This window comes from Phasianus colchicus, chromosome Z, assembly GCF_987193195.1.
Source record: "Phasianus colchicus chromosome Z, bPhaCol1.hap1.1, whole genome shotgun sequence".
Taxonomy (NCBI): domain Eukaryota; kingdom Metazoa; phylum Chordata; class Aves; order Galliformes; family Phasianidae; genus Phasianus; species Phasianus colchicus.
Window position 1 is genome coordinate 52045403 of NC_143476.1, and position 19398 is coordinate 52064800.

A 19398-nucleotide genomic window follows, 5' to 3' on the forward strand; every position below is an offset into this window, starting at 1 on the left:
AATTGTTTGCTTCTAAGTGTTAAAGTAGTTGTATGAAAACATATCCATAAGAATATATTGGAGTAGACACAGCCTGTGGTGGGAGACTGAAGTGTTCCAGAAAAGAGAAAGGGAAGCGAGAAAATATGTAAAAGAAGAAAAAGTCATTCAATCTTGCATCCAGTACTACTTCACTATTTGTCTCATTATATACTCTATAAAAATATAGACTTTGTACATGAAAGACACTACTTAAGAGCCACTATGATGCCCCTGATATTTCATTTATTTCCATAATTTTTTCATACAGTTGTATTTTGTATGTTACTTCACCACTACCACCACCACTTTTTCCCCTCTGTATCTTCCAGCTTGGTGTTCAGTGAAAGTATTAAAGAAATGGTGAGGTCTCGCTGCTCAGAGATTGGCAAGAACATAAACACAGAAATTAGAGTATTAAAAATCTGTCAGCGAGACAGCGACAGTGTCAGGCATGGAATTTCATTATGTGTATTCCTGTCTTTTATGCTCGTAGGAAAATAAACACACAGCTTTTAACAAAGCTGTAAATTAATTAAGCACTTGTTAGATATGCCTGTCTCCATGTTTGACAGTAAAAATTGGAAAAGAAATTCAATTATTGCGCATGATCCTTGATGGGATTTTCAGAAGCAGGCTGTGTTTAGATACTAACACAAATTTTATGTTCACATAGTGAGGAATTTTAAAATTATTGGCAGTTTTTTAAAACTTAATTTTTATGTCTTTTATAGAGCCATGACAAAAATGCCAGAGTACCAAACCAGTTCTTAACATTGTAATTCACTTAAATATTGGGAAAAAAATAGCTGCTTTGATTAACTTAAAAACAATTAAAATAACGCTCCATAAACATGATATTGCTACGGGAATTTCTGCGTGTATGATTTAGAAACTTATTTTGGAAAAGCCTCACCCGAAAAAAATGGCTTTCTCAATCTCCAGCACTATTTCAGGAAGAGATTTTTCTAGACTGACAGTAATAAACCTTTCTGGCGCTGTAGGAGGCTCCAGAGCATCAAACTGAGACTGGAGTAGTTTCAGTGGCATGAAATGTCCTCTCCTCTTCTCCAGGCGGCGAGCAATGAGGTCTGTAGGACCATCCAGATGAACGAAGAGGATATTCAGTGCTGCATTTTCTTCTGGTTTCTCTGACTGACTGTTTCCAATTGCAGATGCTCCTCTGACTAATATAAGTCTATAGATTTTCTTCAATGCTGAACAGGCCAGAACTGCATCTTGTCCAGATGATTCTTCTCTATCAAAAAGGAGAACAAACAACACACTGCCATGAGAGAAAAGCCCTTGTAGAGGACAGCTTTGGGAATACTGGCAGGCCAAACCAATGCCATGTGCTTCTACATGTCTGCAATTATGCTTCAACTATGCAACAGTGCAGTTAACACATTGTTGAATTGATTTTGGGAAGTTTCTCGAGTTAAGCAGTGGCTTTGGGCTGGCATGTTACAAAACACAGTGGATCTAACATAATAATCTAGACAAATTTTAGGAAATTAACCCATGCTCTAACAAGACAAGATCACTTGGTGTGCACATGGAAGAAATGGGCACTGTGCAAAGTTAGAGCAAGAAGAGTGTTAGGGGGAGATCAGATTCAGAGGAAGTTGGCCAGCTATGACATTTTGGAAGAATAACTTTTGAGATGATCTACATGAGCAAAATTCCATACAGTTTGGAAAATAAGTGGCTGATGTTACATAGAGTGATTCCCCTTCCATCTACCCCTAATTGATTCTGTGGTCCAAGAAGGAATTAAATCACTGGCAGCGGACTGTAAGTTAAGGGCAGTTGTTGGCTGTGATAATCACCCTTTCCATTTGCAGTAAAGGTGCAAACAGGTGAAATGAGCCATGACAAGCTGTACCAAGTGCCAATCTCTGTGGTTTTCAGCAGGCACCTTGTCAGACTGAATCTCCCCCTCTCTTTATGTTTCAGGCCCTAGGTGCTTCTGATAGGCAGCAAATTGCCCCAGAGATTGAGTGCCAGCAGTTTAGCAGACTTAGGCCACATGAAACTCAGAAAATGCATTCAGTATCCAGGTTATTGAAAAATTAAAAAGATATCTGATACTGGTGATAACTGGAAAAAAAAAAGACAAAACCAAGGAAACAGAGTGCAAAAATCAGTATTTGAGCATTCTATAGAACTCTTTGAAGCTTCACAAAATGGTTGAGATTGCAAAGAGTCTCTGGAGGTCATCTGGTCCAAAATCCTGTGTTCAAGCAGGAACACCTACAGCAAGCATCATGTTCAGGCAGCTTTAGAACATGGACAGGGAGTCCACCACCTATGGGCAGTCTGCTTGCTGTGAGAGCTCAGTCACCCTTACAATTCCTCTTATGCTCAGGAAAAACCTCCCAAGCTTCAGTTCATGCCCACTGCCTCTTGGACTCTTATGGTAACCACTTGAAAGAGTCTGGCTCTGTCTTCTTTGCAGTCCCCACTTCAGATATATAGCCACCCTGGTGAGATCCCCCCCTCATCTCTACGCTTCACAATCCCATCTCTCAGCCTTTCCTTGTAGGAGAGGTAGTCCTGTCCCTTCATCTTCACAGCCCTTTGCTGGGTTCTCTCCTGTAGCTCTATTTTGTACTGGGAAGCCCAGAACTGGACACAGTTCTCCAGGTGTGGCCTCACCGGTACTGAGGGGAAGGATCGCCTCCCTCCACCTGCTGGCAAAACTTCTCCTGAAGCAGTTCAGGATATTGTTAGACATCTTAGCAGCAAGAGCTCATTGTTAATGTTCAGCTTTTTGTCCACTGCGACCTGCAGGGCCTTTCCTGCCAGGCATCTTTCCAGCTGGGGAGCCCTCAGCATGTCTTGGTGCCTCGGATAGTTATTTTCCAAGCACAGGACTACACTTCTCCTTGCTGAACTGTCAGTTCGCTGCTTCTGATTGTGTAAATTCCTCTGAATGCCAGCTTGGCAGTCTTGCATGTCAGCCACTCATCTCAGTTGGGTCAACTGCAAGCTTGCTCCAGGTATACTATTGACCCAGATCACATATGAAGATGCTGAACAAGATCAGATTCAGTCTCTACCCACGCAGTACACTTCTAATTACTGGCATCCAAGTAGACTTTGTGCCACTGATCACCAAATTCTAAGCCTGGCCTCTCAGACAATTTTCAGTCCAACTCACCAGCCCATGCTTCATTATCTTCTCTATGAAGATCCCATGTGAAACAGTGTAATAACCTCACTTACGTTCAGGTAGACAATATCCACTGTTTTCCCCTCATCTACTAAGCCAGTCATTTCATCATAGGAGATTATCAGGTTTGTCAAGCACGACAACACCTCTGTAAATCCACACCAACTACTCCTGATTCCTTTTCTTTCACAAGCCTGGAAATGGTTTCCAAAATGAGTTGTTTCATCATCTTCCTAGAGATCAAAGTGAGACTAACCAGCCTGTAGTTTCTCTGCGTCTTCCCCTTTGCTCTCTTCTTGATTATATAGTAATATTTACTTTCTTCCAGTCATGAAGCACCTCTCCCTTTTGCCATGATTGTTCAAAGATCACTGAGAGTAGCACCAAAATGACATCTGCCAGGTTCCTTAGTGTTCAGGGGTGCACTTCGTCAGGGCCTGTAAACTTGTTAAGTCCACTCTGCTCAAGTATTCTCTAATCTGAGCCTCTTCTACCATGGAAAAAGCCTGGGATTCATTTAAAAAAATGTACATCAGTCTTCCTAGTAAAGACTAAACTGGGGGAGGCTGTGGTACAGCCTGTGTCACCACAATCTCTGCCCCAGTCTGATATCAGACATATTTTCCCTGGTCTTTCTTTTACTACTTACGTACTAACAGAAGCCCTCCTGATTACCTTTGTTGTTCCTCACCAAATTCAGCTCCAAACAGGCTTTGTCTTTCCCAACAGTATCTCTGCATCCTTAGACAGTGCTTATATATTCTTCCCAGGTTACTTGTCTCTTCTTTCTCCTCCTGTATACTTCCTCATTGTGCTTCAGTTTTTCCAGGAGCTCCTTGTTCACCCACAGGCCTCTCAGAATTTCTGGCTAACTTTGTGCTTGCTGGGAAGGACTGCACTTGGGCTTGGCACAGGTGATTTATGAACATCTGCAAGTTTTTCTGAGCCCCTCTTTCCTCAGTGTCTTAATCCCATGGAATGCTTCCAAGCAGATTCTTGAAGTAAGCTCTCCTCAAGTACAGGATTGTGCTCTTGCTTTTTACCTGTTTTACTCTCTCAGGAACCTGAATGCCATCATCTCATGGTCATTGCATCTAGGGCTGACTTTGAGCTTCACATCTCCAATAAGTCCTCCCTTGTTTGTATGTATGAGATCCATCAAAGCATCTCTCCTTGCTGGCATGTCTGTCACTTGAGTCAGAAAGTGTCACTGATGCTCTCCAAGAACATTCTGCAATGCTTATGTCTAGCTGTGTTGTTCCCGTAGCAGACACCCTCTACATTGCCAAAACATTGGTTTGCTCTTCAGTCCTCACCTATAAGCTCTCAGCTGGCTCCTCAGCCAACCCCAGGCTGTATGCAATTCAGCTGCTCTCTCACATAAAGGGCAGCTCCTCCTCTTTGACTTCCAGGCCTCACCTTCCTCCAGTGCAGTACTCAAACCATTTGAGACGCACCACGATGTCTCCATGATTCCAACAAGATCACAGTCTCGCAACTGCACACAGTTCCCATGTTTATGTCTCATGTTGTACATTAATATAGACATCTCCGAGGCTCTCTAGCATTTCCCATGAAAGGTCTGTTGCTTTCCCCCCCTCCTTTTTCTCCTCTAGAATCATTCCCTACTGACAGTCTCTTGCTTACATGCAAATGCTTGAATTGAAACCAGCTTGCTTTTTATTCTCTGTTATTCACAAGACTGCTGGTAACTCTCTCTCTCCCCTGTCATTCCTGCTTTAAAGTCCACATTTCCTGGTTAGACATCCTTCGGGCAAAGACAGCTTTGCCTCACTAAAGAAGCTGGACGCAACTCTGCCTACCAGATGCTGATTATCCAACAAGATTCCATCATCAACGAAACCAAAACACCATTGCCAGCTCCACAACCAATTGTGGGAATACAATTTCAGTGTCTTCCTTCTTACACTGTTTGTCTTTTACTGGAAAGATTGAGAACAACAACAGGGCCATCATGTCCCTGATCCTTTTTAAAAAGCAATAAGGGTTTAGCAAAATGTACTAAGTTAAAGCCAGGTGAGTTTGAAGCTACACATTTTACTATTCTCACCTTCAAGTTCAAGAAAACTTTGAATTACCTTTGTCTCTGAATAGCGGAGGTAGGATTATTTGAGGTTAGAAAGTATATAATTACTATAATCTGGAGTTTAATAAAAAGCTGATCACCTGACAAATCTCTGAATACAAATATCTCTACAGTTTTTTTATCCTACTATTATTGTCCTTGTATTCTGTGTTATGGCCTTTTTAAGTAGATAATGTTGGGTTTATTATCCTTAAAATGATCCACAGAGAGGAGAAAAAAACAAAACTATTACTGGCAACAATTTTCCCAAAACTATTATTCCGGAAATATCATACCCTTAGAAATTATTATGGCACTTTAGACTACTGAAAATGGAATGCCTTTAGTAGCTGCAAAAGTATTTACATTACCGCATACATTTCTGTTTTGGAACTTTTTTTGGTCTTGTTTTTTTATTTATTTTGCCTTTAACTCAAAATTCCTTCAATCTAGAGGTTCTCTTACCTCCTCAGAATATCATGCAATGCACAAAGCCATGGAATCCTGTCCTAGAAACAAAACAAATTAGTTCAAAATTGTATGTGAAATGCATTTGAAAGAATCACTTTTAACATCTGGAGCATTTATTAGCATTAATATGTATAGCCAGTTCATTTTTCATTGTCATCCTTCCTAATATAGATTTCTACCACTGCCTGCATCCTAAGAAATGCAAGGCATATTATCAACATGATATTTTTAGGGGGATACTTGTGATTTTACATACACCTGCAAATATCTTATGGAGGTAAAATGTTTTAAAGAACAGATAAATTCTCTCTTGCTACTACAAGACAGTTCAAATGTAGTCTGCTCTCAGACAGCAGCTTACATAGCTCGAATGGTTATTTCTTTTCCCTTCTCTAAAAGGTTGAGGCTTTCAGGGACTACTCCAAGGTGTTAAGACAGATCTAAATTTAGTTATCTGCAATAACTGTATAATTTTTATGCCAACAGCAACCACAACTAAATGCACTCATACCCACAGTTTTGCAACTCCTTTGCTCAGTAGTTTGGCAAAGGCAGTGTGAGTGATTGATTGGCTTCTTAATATAATCTTTCTTAAACCTTAAGCTCTCAGCAACTTCTGTCATACCAGCTGAGTGGTAAACAATTGATCCCATTTCACCTTTCTGTGCAGCTCTTACTGGATGAGGGCAAGAAATGAAAGTATGGATAGATAAATGCAACATTTTCTTGTTGTTATAATTGCAGGTTCACTTTCCACTGCCATTCAAGAAGGCCTTTATAATTCTGCACCACTGATGTTACAGAAGAGATACTCGCTTGGCACCACACACCAGTAACGCTGATCATTCAATTATGCAGTTCTGTTTTACATGACAATGGCTTTGGTGAACTTCCAGACAGATGAAAGTTTTTAATACATACTTGGATGTGTTAAAGAACTTCCACATTCAGCCTTATATTGCTAGAGATCTTCTGGGAAAAGTTCTTAAAACTAATTTTAAGCAAGAGCACATAAAAAAAAAAAAAAAAAAGTACAGAGTAACCACTGCAGTAACTGAAAGTGATTATTTCAATAGAGAAACACAAAGACCTCTGTGTGTCTTCATATACTTAACTCAAGGCAGAAAACATGTAATCTAAAGTTCCATGCATTGACGTAGAGGAACAGCTCCCTGGGGCACCCAAAGAAAAGCATGGCCAGCAGGGTGAGGGAGATGATCCTCCCACCCTACTCTGCCCTGGTGAAGCCCCTCTGGAGTACTGTGTTGAGTCTGGCCTCCTCAATTCAAGAAAGAGAGAGCCCAGCGGAGATGATGATGAGATGATGTCTGCAGCATCTCCCTTATTCTGTTACGAGAAAAAGCTGAGAGACCTGAGACTGTTCAGCCTGGAGAGGAGAAGACTAAAGGAGGATCTTATCAGTGCTTATAAATAGCTAATATGCAGTCAAATGGATGAGGCCAGGCTCTTTTCAGCGGTGCCCGGTGACAGGACAAGGGGCAACAGGCACAGGAAGTTCCATCAGAACATGAAAATTTACTTTTAGACAGTGAGGGTGATGGAGCTCTGGAATTGGCTGCCCAGCGATGCTGTGGACTCTTCTTCTCTGTACTTATTCAAAACCCATCAGGACAGTTTCCTGTGCAACCTATTGTAGGGTGCCTGCTTCAGCAGAGGCTTGGACTGGATGATCTCCAGAGGACCCTTTTGACCTCTGCAGTGCTGTGATTCTCATAAGCTACAGGTCTAGACAATCAACCTATGTTTATATATGAAACACAATTTTTTTTGTAATATGATTTGCCAGAGGCTGCAAAGAAAAAGTAGTCTACTCTTTCAGAATTCATAGAAATTACCTCATCATTTAGTGGCATTCCTGCTGCCATCTTCTTTTTATTCTCTGGAGAATGATAGTCATCTGCATCAAAGAATTTCCACCCCAGCTAAGAAAAAAAAAAAAGAAGAAAGAAAGAAAGAAAGAAAAAAGAAGCATTCAGCCAAATCAGAATAGTGATAGATCCTATTAAGGATCCCAGAATTAATCAAGACACCTAAAATCTAGAGGCCTCTTACACCTCAGCATGAATCACCATTAATGCAGAGACAGCTACGAGCTCGACACAACAACAGCAATGGTTGACACATAATGGCTGTTCCTTCAAGACAACGTTGCGTTGGCAATAGCTGCCCAGCACTGCCCAAACCGGCTTCAACCGTGAAGCTGCCACTTTTGTGGCACGATTAAGTACCAGTTGCCCAAGAGCTGCGGGCTGCCAGACAGAGCGAGAAGCTAAGAAGTAGTGACATCGGTAGAAGAACAGAATGCAGCCGTACCTTTGCTGCCAAACGTGACCCAACCGTGGTTCTGCAAAGAAGCACAAGGAGCTCGTTATTCCAGCACCTCCGAGAGACAGCTGACTCCCAGAACTACACCCATCTAGGGAGACAATCCTTATTTACAGCCGTAAAACAAAAGCGGGCGTGACTACCAGCCCACGCTTCGAAGAACCAAACCAGAGCGCTTCCCTTCGCCACTCGTGCCGCGGTGCGGAGGCTGAGGCCGGCTACGGGGGCTGGCTGTGCCTGGCCGAGTCCGCGGCCGCGCCGTGCCGCCAGCGCCACGCGGGTCGCACCCCAGACCCTCGCCCCGCCGCCCGGTACCTACTTCCCGGAGCCGCTCACGCCCATGACCACCACCAGCACCATGGCGAGCCCCGCCGCAGCCCCGCCCGTTCCGCGCGGCCCTCCTCTCCGCCGCCTCCGCCTCTCGGCCCGGCCCGCCCCCTATCTGCGGCGGGGAGGCGGGCACGGAGGTGGCTGCGGGCGGAGCGCGGCCGGTTGGCCGGGTCGCTCAGCTCGGGCTGCGGGGCCGCGGGCGTTCTGCCGCATGTCCGCGGGCGGGGCTCCGTCCCGGGGCCGAGCGGCACGGAGGCGTCCCGCCGGCAGCCCTCCCCCGCCGTGCGGCTCTGCAGGCGGGCCGGGCGCTGCTGCCCGGAGTTCCCAGCGCCGCGCTCACAGTTCCCTAGGAAGCGCACGGCACTTAGTGCTCCCGCTTATGTAACAGCGCCTGACAGGAGGGTAGAGCGCGCACGGCTGTTTGTACATAGCGCTTCCCCTTTGCTCACGGACTCCTGCCCTTCCATCATCATTAGCCCATTGACCCGCGCCGTGGTTACCTCTGCTCCGTGTGCTCAAAGGGCTCGCGACAGCACGCGCTGGCACCACCGCCCCGTCGGGCGTCCCGTCCCGCTCCGCGTCGCTGCGGGAGCGGCTCCGCCTGGCGGCTGGGCGCTGGCTTGGAGCGCTGCGCGGCCGGAGCGGCGAGGCGAGGAGGCGCTTGTTGCTCGCGGACGTTTGGTTTGAGTTTAACCCAGAGAATTCACGCTGTGCGGCCGTGACTTCAAATGTCACTTCTTCCAGTGCAGTCTCTATAGGAAAACGATCGTCTTCGCTTTCCCATCTGGCTGATCTTCAGCTTTTTATTGTCACCTCTCCTAGGGTTTGATCGCATCTACATCTAGGTGAAGTGATTGCTGTCTGCTGTTGGTGCTGTGATGGGGAGTGTGGTACAGCAGCAGCTAGGAGTAACAGATCTCCCCTGTGCGATTGCTGACAGCATCTTTGTGGAAAATGTTGCAGTCTAGGCAGAGCATACAGATGACAAGAATAGGTGAGTGGACCAACTTCTTTTTTCTTTTTGCTTTTTAGCAAGTGCTGTAGTATGTGAGAGTTGCAGGGAATAAAACTTAAGAGGCCTAGGTTGAGAAAGCTGAGGGGTTGGCACTCAGCTGGGTGTGAGGTGGCTCAGGCCTACAGCTCGCACTCACGTGCTTGATCACAGCAAGTGCAACGCCAGGGATACTGCAGTCATTAATTCCTCCAGCACAGGTATCTTTGCTGTGTGAAAGTGGAAGCATTTGGTGGACAGGGGCATGGAGGGTTTTTATGTGTTTTGGTTGGTCATCCTCGGTGGGCACATCTAGCAACTGAACATCTGGAAACTGCAGTCCAAAGTCTATGGAAAGGTAGATGTGCTAGCTAGAGGTAGACAATTTGCTAGCAGAAAAAGCTCAGCCATCTCACATTCCTAAAAGTATAATGGCTGGCAGGAGGTGAAAATAGCTGCCCCTTAGCTGACACTAAGGCGGAGGGAGAGGAAAGGGGTATCCAGGAAAAACTGCAACAGTGCTTGGACACCAAGGGTAATTGTGTCATAGTGAATGCTCCACTACAACTGTATGAACCAGCTGCTGACCTCTGAGAGGCCACAGTCACCAACAATAGATAGTAGATGGTAAGTATGTTACATTACACGTACTAAACTGTTCCACAAGAGTGCTAGTTCTGAATGTTACTCTTACAGTCATTGTTATTTGGCACATATCTCATGCCTCTGCATGAGAAATTGTGGTTTGATATAACGAAAGAGGTCTTAAATGAACAAGGTTAGTGATACAATATAATTAACGATATTGATCTATCTGATTACATTTAACACTTCTGTTCCAAAATTCCCTTTCTGGTTTCTCTCATACACATTGATAGAAATGGCCTTATTTTTCTTTAGTTTACGACAAATAATTTAATAGACATTGCAATTACAAAATTGGTTTATTGAAATGGTTGTGAGAATTGAGTTTAAAGGAAAATATTTTCATGTTTTCATTATATATTTTTCCTTTCCATTCCATTCTTTTCTGTTCCCATTTCCTTTCCTTTCCCATTCCTTTCCCCCTCCCCTCCCCTCCCCTCCCCTCCCCTCCCCTCCCCTCCCCTCCCCTCCCCTCCCCTCCCCTCCCCTCCCCTCCCCTCCCCTCCCCTCCCCTCCCCTCCCCTCCCCTCCCCTCCCCTCCCCTCCCCTCCCCTCCCCTCCCCTCCCCTCCCCTCCCCTCCCCTCCCCTCCCCTCCCCTCCCCTCCCCTCCCCTCCCCTCCCCTCCCCTCCCCTCCCCTCCCCTCCCCTCCCCTCCCCTCCCCTCCCCTCCCCTCCCCTCCCCTCCCCTCCCCTCCCCTCCCCTCCCCTCCCCTCCCCTCCCCTCCCCTCCCCTCCCCTCCCCTCCCCTCCCCTCCCCTCCCCTCCCCTCCCCTCCCCTCCCCTCCCCTCCCCTCCCCTTCCCTTCCCTTCCCTTCCCTTCCCTTCCCTTCCCTTCCCTTCCCTTCCCTTCCTTCTCCTCTTTTTCTCCCCTTTCTTTTTCCTATGTGTAAGGGCTGCCTAAGTGGTTGTGGAATGAATACCCTGAATATGCAAAAGTAAAACAAACCCTAGAGATCTAATAGCAGGGATGATTCTTAATGATATGTATAATCTTCTTTACTACGCTTTTATATTAGTTCCTCCTTTGAAGGAGTAAAATTACTAAATTTCTACCAGTTAAGCACTTTATATCAACAGTTTCTCAAATAGAAGCCTTTCTCCAAAATTGGGATGACTGAGTCAATCCCAGTTTCTGAAACCAGAACAGATAATGGGACTTTTTATGAATTGAGCTGCAAAAGAAAGTCTGAAATTACATTAAGCATCTCAGTCAGCATGATTTTTTTTTCCTTTATGGATTACGTCGGAAGTGTTGTGAAAGATGGATGTCTTTTTTCCTTTTTTTTTCCCCTGCTATCTGTCTCTGTGAATTCAACTGAGATTTCACATACCTATTAAGACTTTCTCAACAATGATCTGAGTCTTCCAAGTTATTAGACTATCGCCCAAACAGCCAGTCCTCAAATTACTGACAGACTACGATGATTACTTTAAGGTGTCCAATGACTGAATACAAATTATGCTTTAATAGCGGTATGATTGTGCTAAAGTAATTGAATTTTCCTGGCATCTTTTCAATTTATTGGCTGATTAATCATGAAGCAGAGGGAAATGTTTCTTTAAAATGAGAATTCTTGGGATACAGCAGAGAACAAACTTGAAAATACCTGTGGTCATATTAACACTGGAGTCACTACCGCAACTGTTGTTCCCACTCCTGGAATTAAAATATTAAGTCTCCTGTCACAACAATATTTGAGATTTTTTTTACTGCCTACTCCACCTACCATGCAGAACTGGTTTTGTAATAAATTATCACAACTTTGCCTGGTTTTATTGCTACAAAACAGAAGAACGAGTTCCTCAGACAGCTTTTTCTTATAGTGCATAACTTTACATCTTGTAAGAAGCCCCATGCCAAGCTGAAGTGATGTCATATGGCAGCTGTTTTTTTGCATCAGTGTATTTGCAGAAAGTCTTCCGTGGAGTTCTCTTTTACTTAAACCTGGACTAAACTACCATGGGAATGCATTCTCAGGGCTGTGTGAGCAGCAGTGCACTGTGCAGACGCTGTGGGAAAACAGAGAGGGAGAAAACTAATCAAACTGTACAAACACAGGAGTCTAGAGGTAATGTGAGAAGCAAGAAGATGATTACATTCAGATTTGCTTCAGATGTGGTTGACTTCATTTGTGCAAATGTAATTCATGTTAATAACTTTCTGGACAGCTGACTGGATAAAACTCAGCCAAAAGGTTGTCCTAACAAAATCATACTATGTATGCTTCAGTGTCTAGTTTGAGATGTGTTTAAACAAGTTATAGGAACCTTTGCTGGGGTACGTGAATCCTTTAGTTAAGGTGAATGAGAATTTTCCTTCCAGTCCAGCTTAGTTTCAGGCAAGAGGTACTCTTTTTCAGCTTTTCTTTATTTAATAACACGGAGGAGCTTCATTTTAATCTTTGTTGTTTATTCACATATGTATATCTCTGGAATTTTATTCTGATGATATAGTTCAATTGAAGAGCATTTGCCATAGTTGGCACAGGTGCTTTCTCCCTACTATTTAAAATTCTTATCTCCCACATTGGCAGAATATTTAACCTGATTCTGAAGCTTTGATGTAGTTATACAAATAAGCTGTCTGGTTTCATGAATTCTGAAGTACGTTTACATAATCAAAATGGGAGACAATGGAACGTAAGTATCTTACAATGTTTTATTTACCAGGTGAAATTAAGATATAGTGGTAAAGAGCAAAGAGTCAAGAATCTTAGAAAGCTAAAAGCTCTAGAAGATCTGACAGAAAACTCATTGTGTGCTTCTAGCCCTTAAAGACTTTCTAAGTTACTGTGTATCTTAAAATAATTTTTAAATGGCATTTATTGTCTATTTTGTGGTGTTTCAGAAGATTATTGGTCTTTTTCTTAGGCTCTCTGATGTGACCAAGCGTTTGATACTGAATGCTTGGAAGTAAAAAAGGTTTATCATCTACTTAAATAAGTTGTCTAATTTTAAGGAAGGGTAACACAAAGAATTAAAGGATTCTAGCTTTCCTATAAGTATATTTATTTAAATTTCCTTCCCAGAGATGCCAAGAATCTGTTTTGTTCAGAATACTGTAAAAGGCAAAGTGAAAAGAAATAGAAAATAAGCAGCTTCCTCCCCCTCCCCCCCCCCCCCCTTTTTTCTAAAAGCCTGCTCCCTCTGTTTGTAGTTCCTAATTGAAACCTATCACAACATGATGGAGAATGGCTATAAAAGAAACAGCCTCTTAACACTTTTCAGCAACATCCAGCAACATGAACATCTGTTTCTTATAAAAATGAGGGCTCAGATACACAAGTAGCTTAGGTCCTAAATTACTTTTGGGGCTTAAATGAGATCCTGGATATATGTTGACCATAAACACAAGCTGATACGATATGTTCACTGTAAGTAGTGTCACTTACAGTGGGGTGTTTTGTTAATCACAATTAGTCCTCATTATGAAGTAAATCAACCTCAAATTTTGACTGTGTGAACTGAACCTCAGCCAAGAAATTTTGGTGTTTGTAATGCAGAGTAAGTCAATACGCTGTCTAAACTTCTTTCTTTGTGATTGTATGCTATACATGCACAGTATATTGAAGAGAACAAAATGGATCTCAGTCCCCAACAGAATTTCCCAGTACTGAGAATAAAATTAATCAGTCTGATGCATCTGCCAAGTTTTCAGAAATTTAGGACTAGTAAATTAAACTAAAGCAACTGTAGGTGTTAAAAATCACATTAAATATTTGTACATGCTACTTCATTAAATATTTTCATGCAGTGCAGTGCTAGGGAGTATGTTGCACATGAAATAAAGAATGAGAGTTTTAAATAATTTTTCTTGAATTTCCAGTTTGCAGGACAAAAAAATGCCAAGTAAAAATGGCATGAGAATGGTTTGACTTTGTTATTTCTAAGCAGCATAACTGTTCTTAGCTTGTCTATGAAGCTGAAGGGATGACAAAGTTACCTGAATAGGAAAAGAATATATAAAGAAAGAAGAATGCAATGCTTTATACTCTGTTATAAATTGTTCTTACCTGTAGATGCCTTAGTTCACTGATTTCTACATATGGAGGCTGAAGAAAGCATTGATCTAAGAGCTAAATATACGTATGTTATTTTTTTCCAGCAAAAACACAGTAAATACTGTACTAGGTTTATACAACATCTAGCTGATTCACTTTTAAGAAAAGCATTTCAGATGCACAATAGAAGGCTAGTTGTTTTCTTATGTGATTGTTCCTTAGGGTTGAAAACACCTTAATGTTATAGTCCATACTTTGAGTCCAGAGTAAATCTTACAATACCAACTCCACAAGAGCCTTAACCAACATTAATTTAATGTCAAAAGTCAAAATCCATTTTCCCACATAAGTTTCTCCACATGACCTGACCAAAATTAATGCGTTAACATAAGGACTCCTAAGAAGTGCTTAACAATGAAAATAATTTTGAAAGTTTGAGGTCATAAAATAACGTGCTATTTAATCTGCCATGTTTAGTATGTGAAATGAAAGTGGGGAAATTACACTCTTTTTAGTCCAGAGTCACAAACAGAGCTTCAGTAGCGCAATTCAAAAGTGACTGTGAAAGCCAAGGAGTTATGCTTGATGCTTTTGTGTTCCTTTGGAGCAGAGTCAGTAAAATACCAGGGACTTTCTACCTGTTTGTGGAAGGCTGCCAGAGCACAGTGCTTACAGTGACTGCACAGCTACTGCTAGCAGGCCAAAGTTATGTGCGATTGAGAGTAATCCCCGTGTTACTGCAGGACAGACTGGAGATAAAGCCTGCAGGCTTATGGGAAGAATTTATTTGATTTAGTCTCTTCAGAAATGCATCTGGAGTAGCTGAAGAGAACATCAGCAGAGCTGTAGTGGTTTTATTCCTGTCTAAATCAGGTACCGTGGGAAATATAAGGAAGCTGCTCGGCTGTGTAGGGATGGTGTCAGGAAAGCCAAGACTCAGCTTGAACTAAACTTGGCAAGGGATGCCAAGGAGAACAAGAAAGGCTTCTCCAGGTACCTCAACCAGAAAAGAGAAGCCCCCACGGTGAGTGACGCAGGCAAACAACAGACAAGGAGAAGGCTGAGGTACTCAACAATTTTTTGCCTCGGTCTTCTCTAATAACTGCTCATCACACAGCCCTTGAACAAATGGTTCAAAAGAGCCCTTGAGGAAGTGATTCAAAAGGAGGGGATTGGGCAAGCATCATCCACTCTGTTGTGAGCAAAGATTGGGTTCTTGACCACCTGCGGAACCTGAACATCCACAAGTCTATGGGTCCCGATGAGGTACATCCCAGAGTCCTGAGGGAATTGTCTGGTGTAGTTGCCAAGCCACTTTCAGTGATGTGTGAAAAGTAACAGCAGCCAGGTTAAGACCCTGGTGACAGGAAAAAAGGCAACATCACACTCATTTTTAAGAAGGCTAAAAAGGATGACTCTGGGAACTACTGACCTGCCAGTCTCATCTCTGTGCCAGGAAAGATAATAGAGCAGATCATCATGGTTGGTATGCTTAGCCACATGGAAGGCAGGGAGCTGATACGGGGGAACCAGCATGGCCTCACCAAGGGCAAATCCTGTTTGACCAGCCTAGTGGTCTTTTGTAATGGTGTAACTACATCAATGGACAAGGATAGAGCCACATATGTCCTCTAACTCTTAGGGTGCAAAATACATGAACTGGATTTTTCAGCATGATTTACAGTAGCAACAGTGATACTGATACGGAACTATTAATTCTGAAAGCACTCAAAGCTCTATTAAAATGTAGCCACCTGCTGGCTTTGGAAAACAGAAAGGAGAAAATAAATATCTTAAAATATTTCTCCTAAAAGGAAATCTAAATTACTTTTACTGAGCAGGTAGCAGTGAATGCTTTTTAAGTCTGCTCTGTGTCTGGTGTTTTTTTTTCTTCCGCATTCGGTTAGTGCGCATCTCTTTCCTGAATAGTCCAGCCTTCATTCTACAGTCGCTTTTACAAGCAAACTTAACTCTTCTGCCATACAGCTTGTCACACAAAGTTGTTAGCAACAAAGGTTACAACACTTATATCCTGATCCTGTTCTTACTAGCTTTGGTGTAACTATGAACGTGGATCAATAAGGAGCAATAGTCCGCAAAGTAATTTGGAAACGAATTAATGACAAAAATCAGAAACTATAAAGGCAGTTGTATCAGAAACTGAATTTTGTTGCATATGATTATCTAAAAATGAAAGTGTTAATTATTATAGTAACAGATTCTTTATAGAGATTATATGCTGGCAGTATTAACAAACCTGAAATTCTTGTTGCATATGATGTATGTTCATCCTGTATTCCTTAATTTGTTCTCAGAATGTATAAGGAATTTTTACCTGATTTACTTTATGTGCAAAGGAGAAGTTTAATTTTCTGGACCTTAACATGATTTAAATCTGACTACCCATTCAGGCCCCAACTTTGAGGATCATTCCAATTTGAAAAAATGCTTCACACACATTTGAAGTTACGCAAATACAAATATAGTCAAGGTATGTAAAATTCAAATCGTGTGACATGAGTAATAGCAATCAATAACTCAGAAGAAGAAAAGAAACAATAAAGGACATTGGTCCATAGCTGGCAAGTTACGAGACAGCACTGTGCTCACACGGCCAAGATGGCCAACAGCATCTTGGCCTATATTAGAAATACTGTGGCCAGCAGTGACTGTACTCAGCTCTGGCGAGGCCACAGCTCAAACACTGTGTTCTGTTTTGGGCCCCTCATTAAAAGAAAGATATTGAAGTTTTGGAGCATGTCCAAAGAAAAACAAGAAAGCTGGTGAATATTCTATAGAACAAGACATGTAAGGGGTGGCTAAGGAAACTGGGGTTATTTAGCATAGAGAAAAGGATGGTCAGGGAGAGACTTTATAGCTCCCTTCAGCCACTTGGGAGGAATAGTGGAATAGTGAATAGTTGTAGCATAGTGGAAGTAGGTCTCTTCTCCCAGGTGAGAGATACTTGGACAAGAGGAAATGGACTCAAGCTGCATCAAGAGTTAGTTTAAATAGGAAAAATTCTTCACTGAAGGGGTTGTGGGGCATTGGAACTGACTACCTAGGGAAGTAATTGAGTCACCATCCCTGAAGGTGTTCAAATGACATGTAGATGTGGTGGTAAAGGATATTGTTTAGTGGTAGACTGGGCAGTGCTATATTAACTGGGGGATGATCTTGGAGGTCTTTTCCAACCTAAATGATTGTATGATTGTATGAATGTATGAATGAACCAAAACTTGTCCAAACTTTCAGATGTTTGAAGGTGATTGTGCAAGCAGACATGGAAATGGAACATTACTGCAAGCAAGCACTGCCCATCAGCAGTCATGCTCTATCCTGGAACAAGAATAGTAGAAAAGAAAAACATCAGAAAGGTGTGCAAAGGTGTTATTTCACTGTACACTCAGTGAGCTACACTTTGGGGATTGTGAGAGCTCTTCAAAGCCTGGCTCTGAGGAGGTAGCTGAACTGGTCATCTGGTAACTTGTATTAGTGTAGTTTTTATCTATTTTATGACAAGTGTTACTGTTACAGTAATTATCAACTTTTAGTCTTGTTTTTACCTTTCCAGCATTAGTAAAGTTCATTAGCTGAAAACATAAAATTATTTTGAATTGGAGCCTTAGTAAATGATCATTTCAATGAGTTTTTTAACAAGAGGAGTAATTCAAGCTCTAGGAGGACAATACCTGCAAATATACCTCTGGATGAACTTTTTAGGTGGACAAAAATAGTATATATGCTGCAATATTCTTAATCTGTTCACACAAATGCAGTCAAGAAAGGAGAGCTCAGATTTTCATCTTGGTCCATAGATGCAGAATGCGTTTATTTGGATTATTAAGTCTCTGGTGAAGCAATGTTCATTTTAATTCTTCACAGATCAGTGAGATACGTGGAACTGACAGCCACTTTGCATTCAGCAAAGACATTCATGCTCCTTTAGATAATGAATCAGCTATAGGTATCTGAAATGAACACTTTTGTCACATGCAAAACCTGCTGGTGTTCCAGCAGTGTAAGCTGAAAGGCTTCTTTGAGGCTCTTAACAAGCAAGATAACTTGCTGCATTGCTTGTAAAAAAGGAACTGTAGAGAAAATATTGAGTGTGGTATTTGGCAACAAAAAGGGTTCTCAGAGGAGATTCCTTGGAGCAGCTCTACATGGAATGAGGAGAGAGTGCACTGCTTGCTGTAGTTTTTCTGTCAACAGTGCTGGAAAAACAGGACTGAAAAACTCCTGGAAAGAGAAGGATCTACCAAAGAACATTCCAGTTTCCACTGGCAGAAACATCATAGCTAGTCTTAGGAATCAGTGAACTGTGACAATTGTCTCACTGACTCTGTGCTCTCTGAACCAAAAATTCTGAGATGATGTTTGTCCTCACGGTAGTGAGCTTGAATGGATTAAAATCAATGGAAAGTTTGTTCCAGTAACCAGCTTTCAAATGTGATGTTGTCAATGTGGTCTAACTCAGATAAATGCTGACAGATACTTGAGCTTTCAGGTGATATCTACAGGGATTTTGCTAAGAAATTTGTGCAGTAAATTCAACCCATCTGTGGAAATGGAGTACTATTATATTTTTGTTTTTGTTTTTGTTTTTCCCAGCACTTCCTGAATCTCTGCAGAGATCGCTGAACTGCAGCAGTGAAAGCAAGTGCATTCTTCTGACTCGCCCCTGCTCCCCCTTGTGAGCCGTGCTGGTGACTATTTGCAAGGAGTGCCACGCAAGCTGTGATACACCCCTGCTGATGTCAGTAGGAATTCAGCTGTTTCTGCTAGTGTAATTGTGACCTAATATTTCACTGATAGCTCTGCATTTTTGGTGAATTTTGTAGTGAGATCATGTTTGACTCAAAAATTTCCTGTGGAGTACAAACCTGAGAATCCTGGCCCTTTGGTGCTACCATCAATAACGTGGTATTTTACAGATCTTGTTGCATTTTCTTTCATGCGATGAACTTGCAATGCTTTTGGAATATAAAAGGAAGTAGAAATCCTCTGTGAATTAAATTTTCAGCTTCTGGCTCTGCCCTCATTGCGATCTGTAGGAATTTTATTATCTAAATATTTTTTATTTGTAAATTATGTATCTTTAAATGCAGTAATGAGAATTGTAGAAATATGCATTAATATTTCATATAAAGTTTCCAGCATTGGGATCTCTTTGAATACAAAACTTCTGAAGATCTTTGCTATTATTTTTGAGTGGCATCTATTATCTGATTACTAATTCAAGCTTGATCTCTGGATCCATTTTACACAAAGGAGGTGTGTACCTTGAGGGCAGTTCTTCTGAAGAAAGCAGAGTAATATGTATATGTACAC

The 19398-nt window shown here is 42.2% G+C and overlaps 1 protein-coding gene and 1 long non-coding RNA gene across 3 annotated transcripts; one reads left to right on the forward strand and one right to left on the reverse strand.

Annotated features, from left to right (window-relative positions):
• Positions 1-242: 242 nt before the first annotated feature.
• On the reverse strand, positions 243-9085 carry IDNK (IDNK gluconokinase). Of its 2 annotated transcripts, none has more exons than XM_090130789.1 (5): positions 8927-9085; positions 8085-8115; positions 7607-7693; positions 5745-5788; positions 243-1276 (listed from the first exon to the last, which is right to left on the reverse strand). In XM_090130789.1, the coding sequence occupies exons 3-5, from the start codon at positions 7634-7636 to the stop codon at positions 931-933; spliced, it is 420 nt and encodes a 139-aa protein (XP_089986915.1). In that variant the 5' UTR covers positions 7637-7693; positions 8085-8115; positions 8927-9085; the 3' UTR covers positions 243-930. The 2 variants fall into 2 exon arrangements, with proteins under 2 accessions (XP_089986915.1, XP_031458261.1); XM_031602401.2 differs by lacking the exon at positions 8927-9085 and adding an exon at positions 8416-8585.
• Positions 9086-16421: 7336 nt separating this feature from the next.
• Positions 16422-19096, forward strand: LOC149912982 (uncharacterized). The gene is made up of 3 exons (XR_016462171.1): positions 16422-16555; positions 17320-17441; positions 18679-19096. It is a non-coding gene; the product is annotated as an uncharacterized LOC149912982 (long non-coding RNA).
• Positions 19097-19398: the final 302 nt, after the last annotated feature.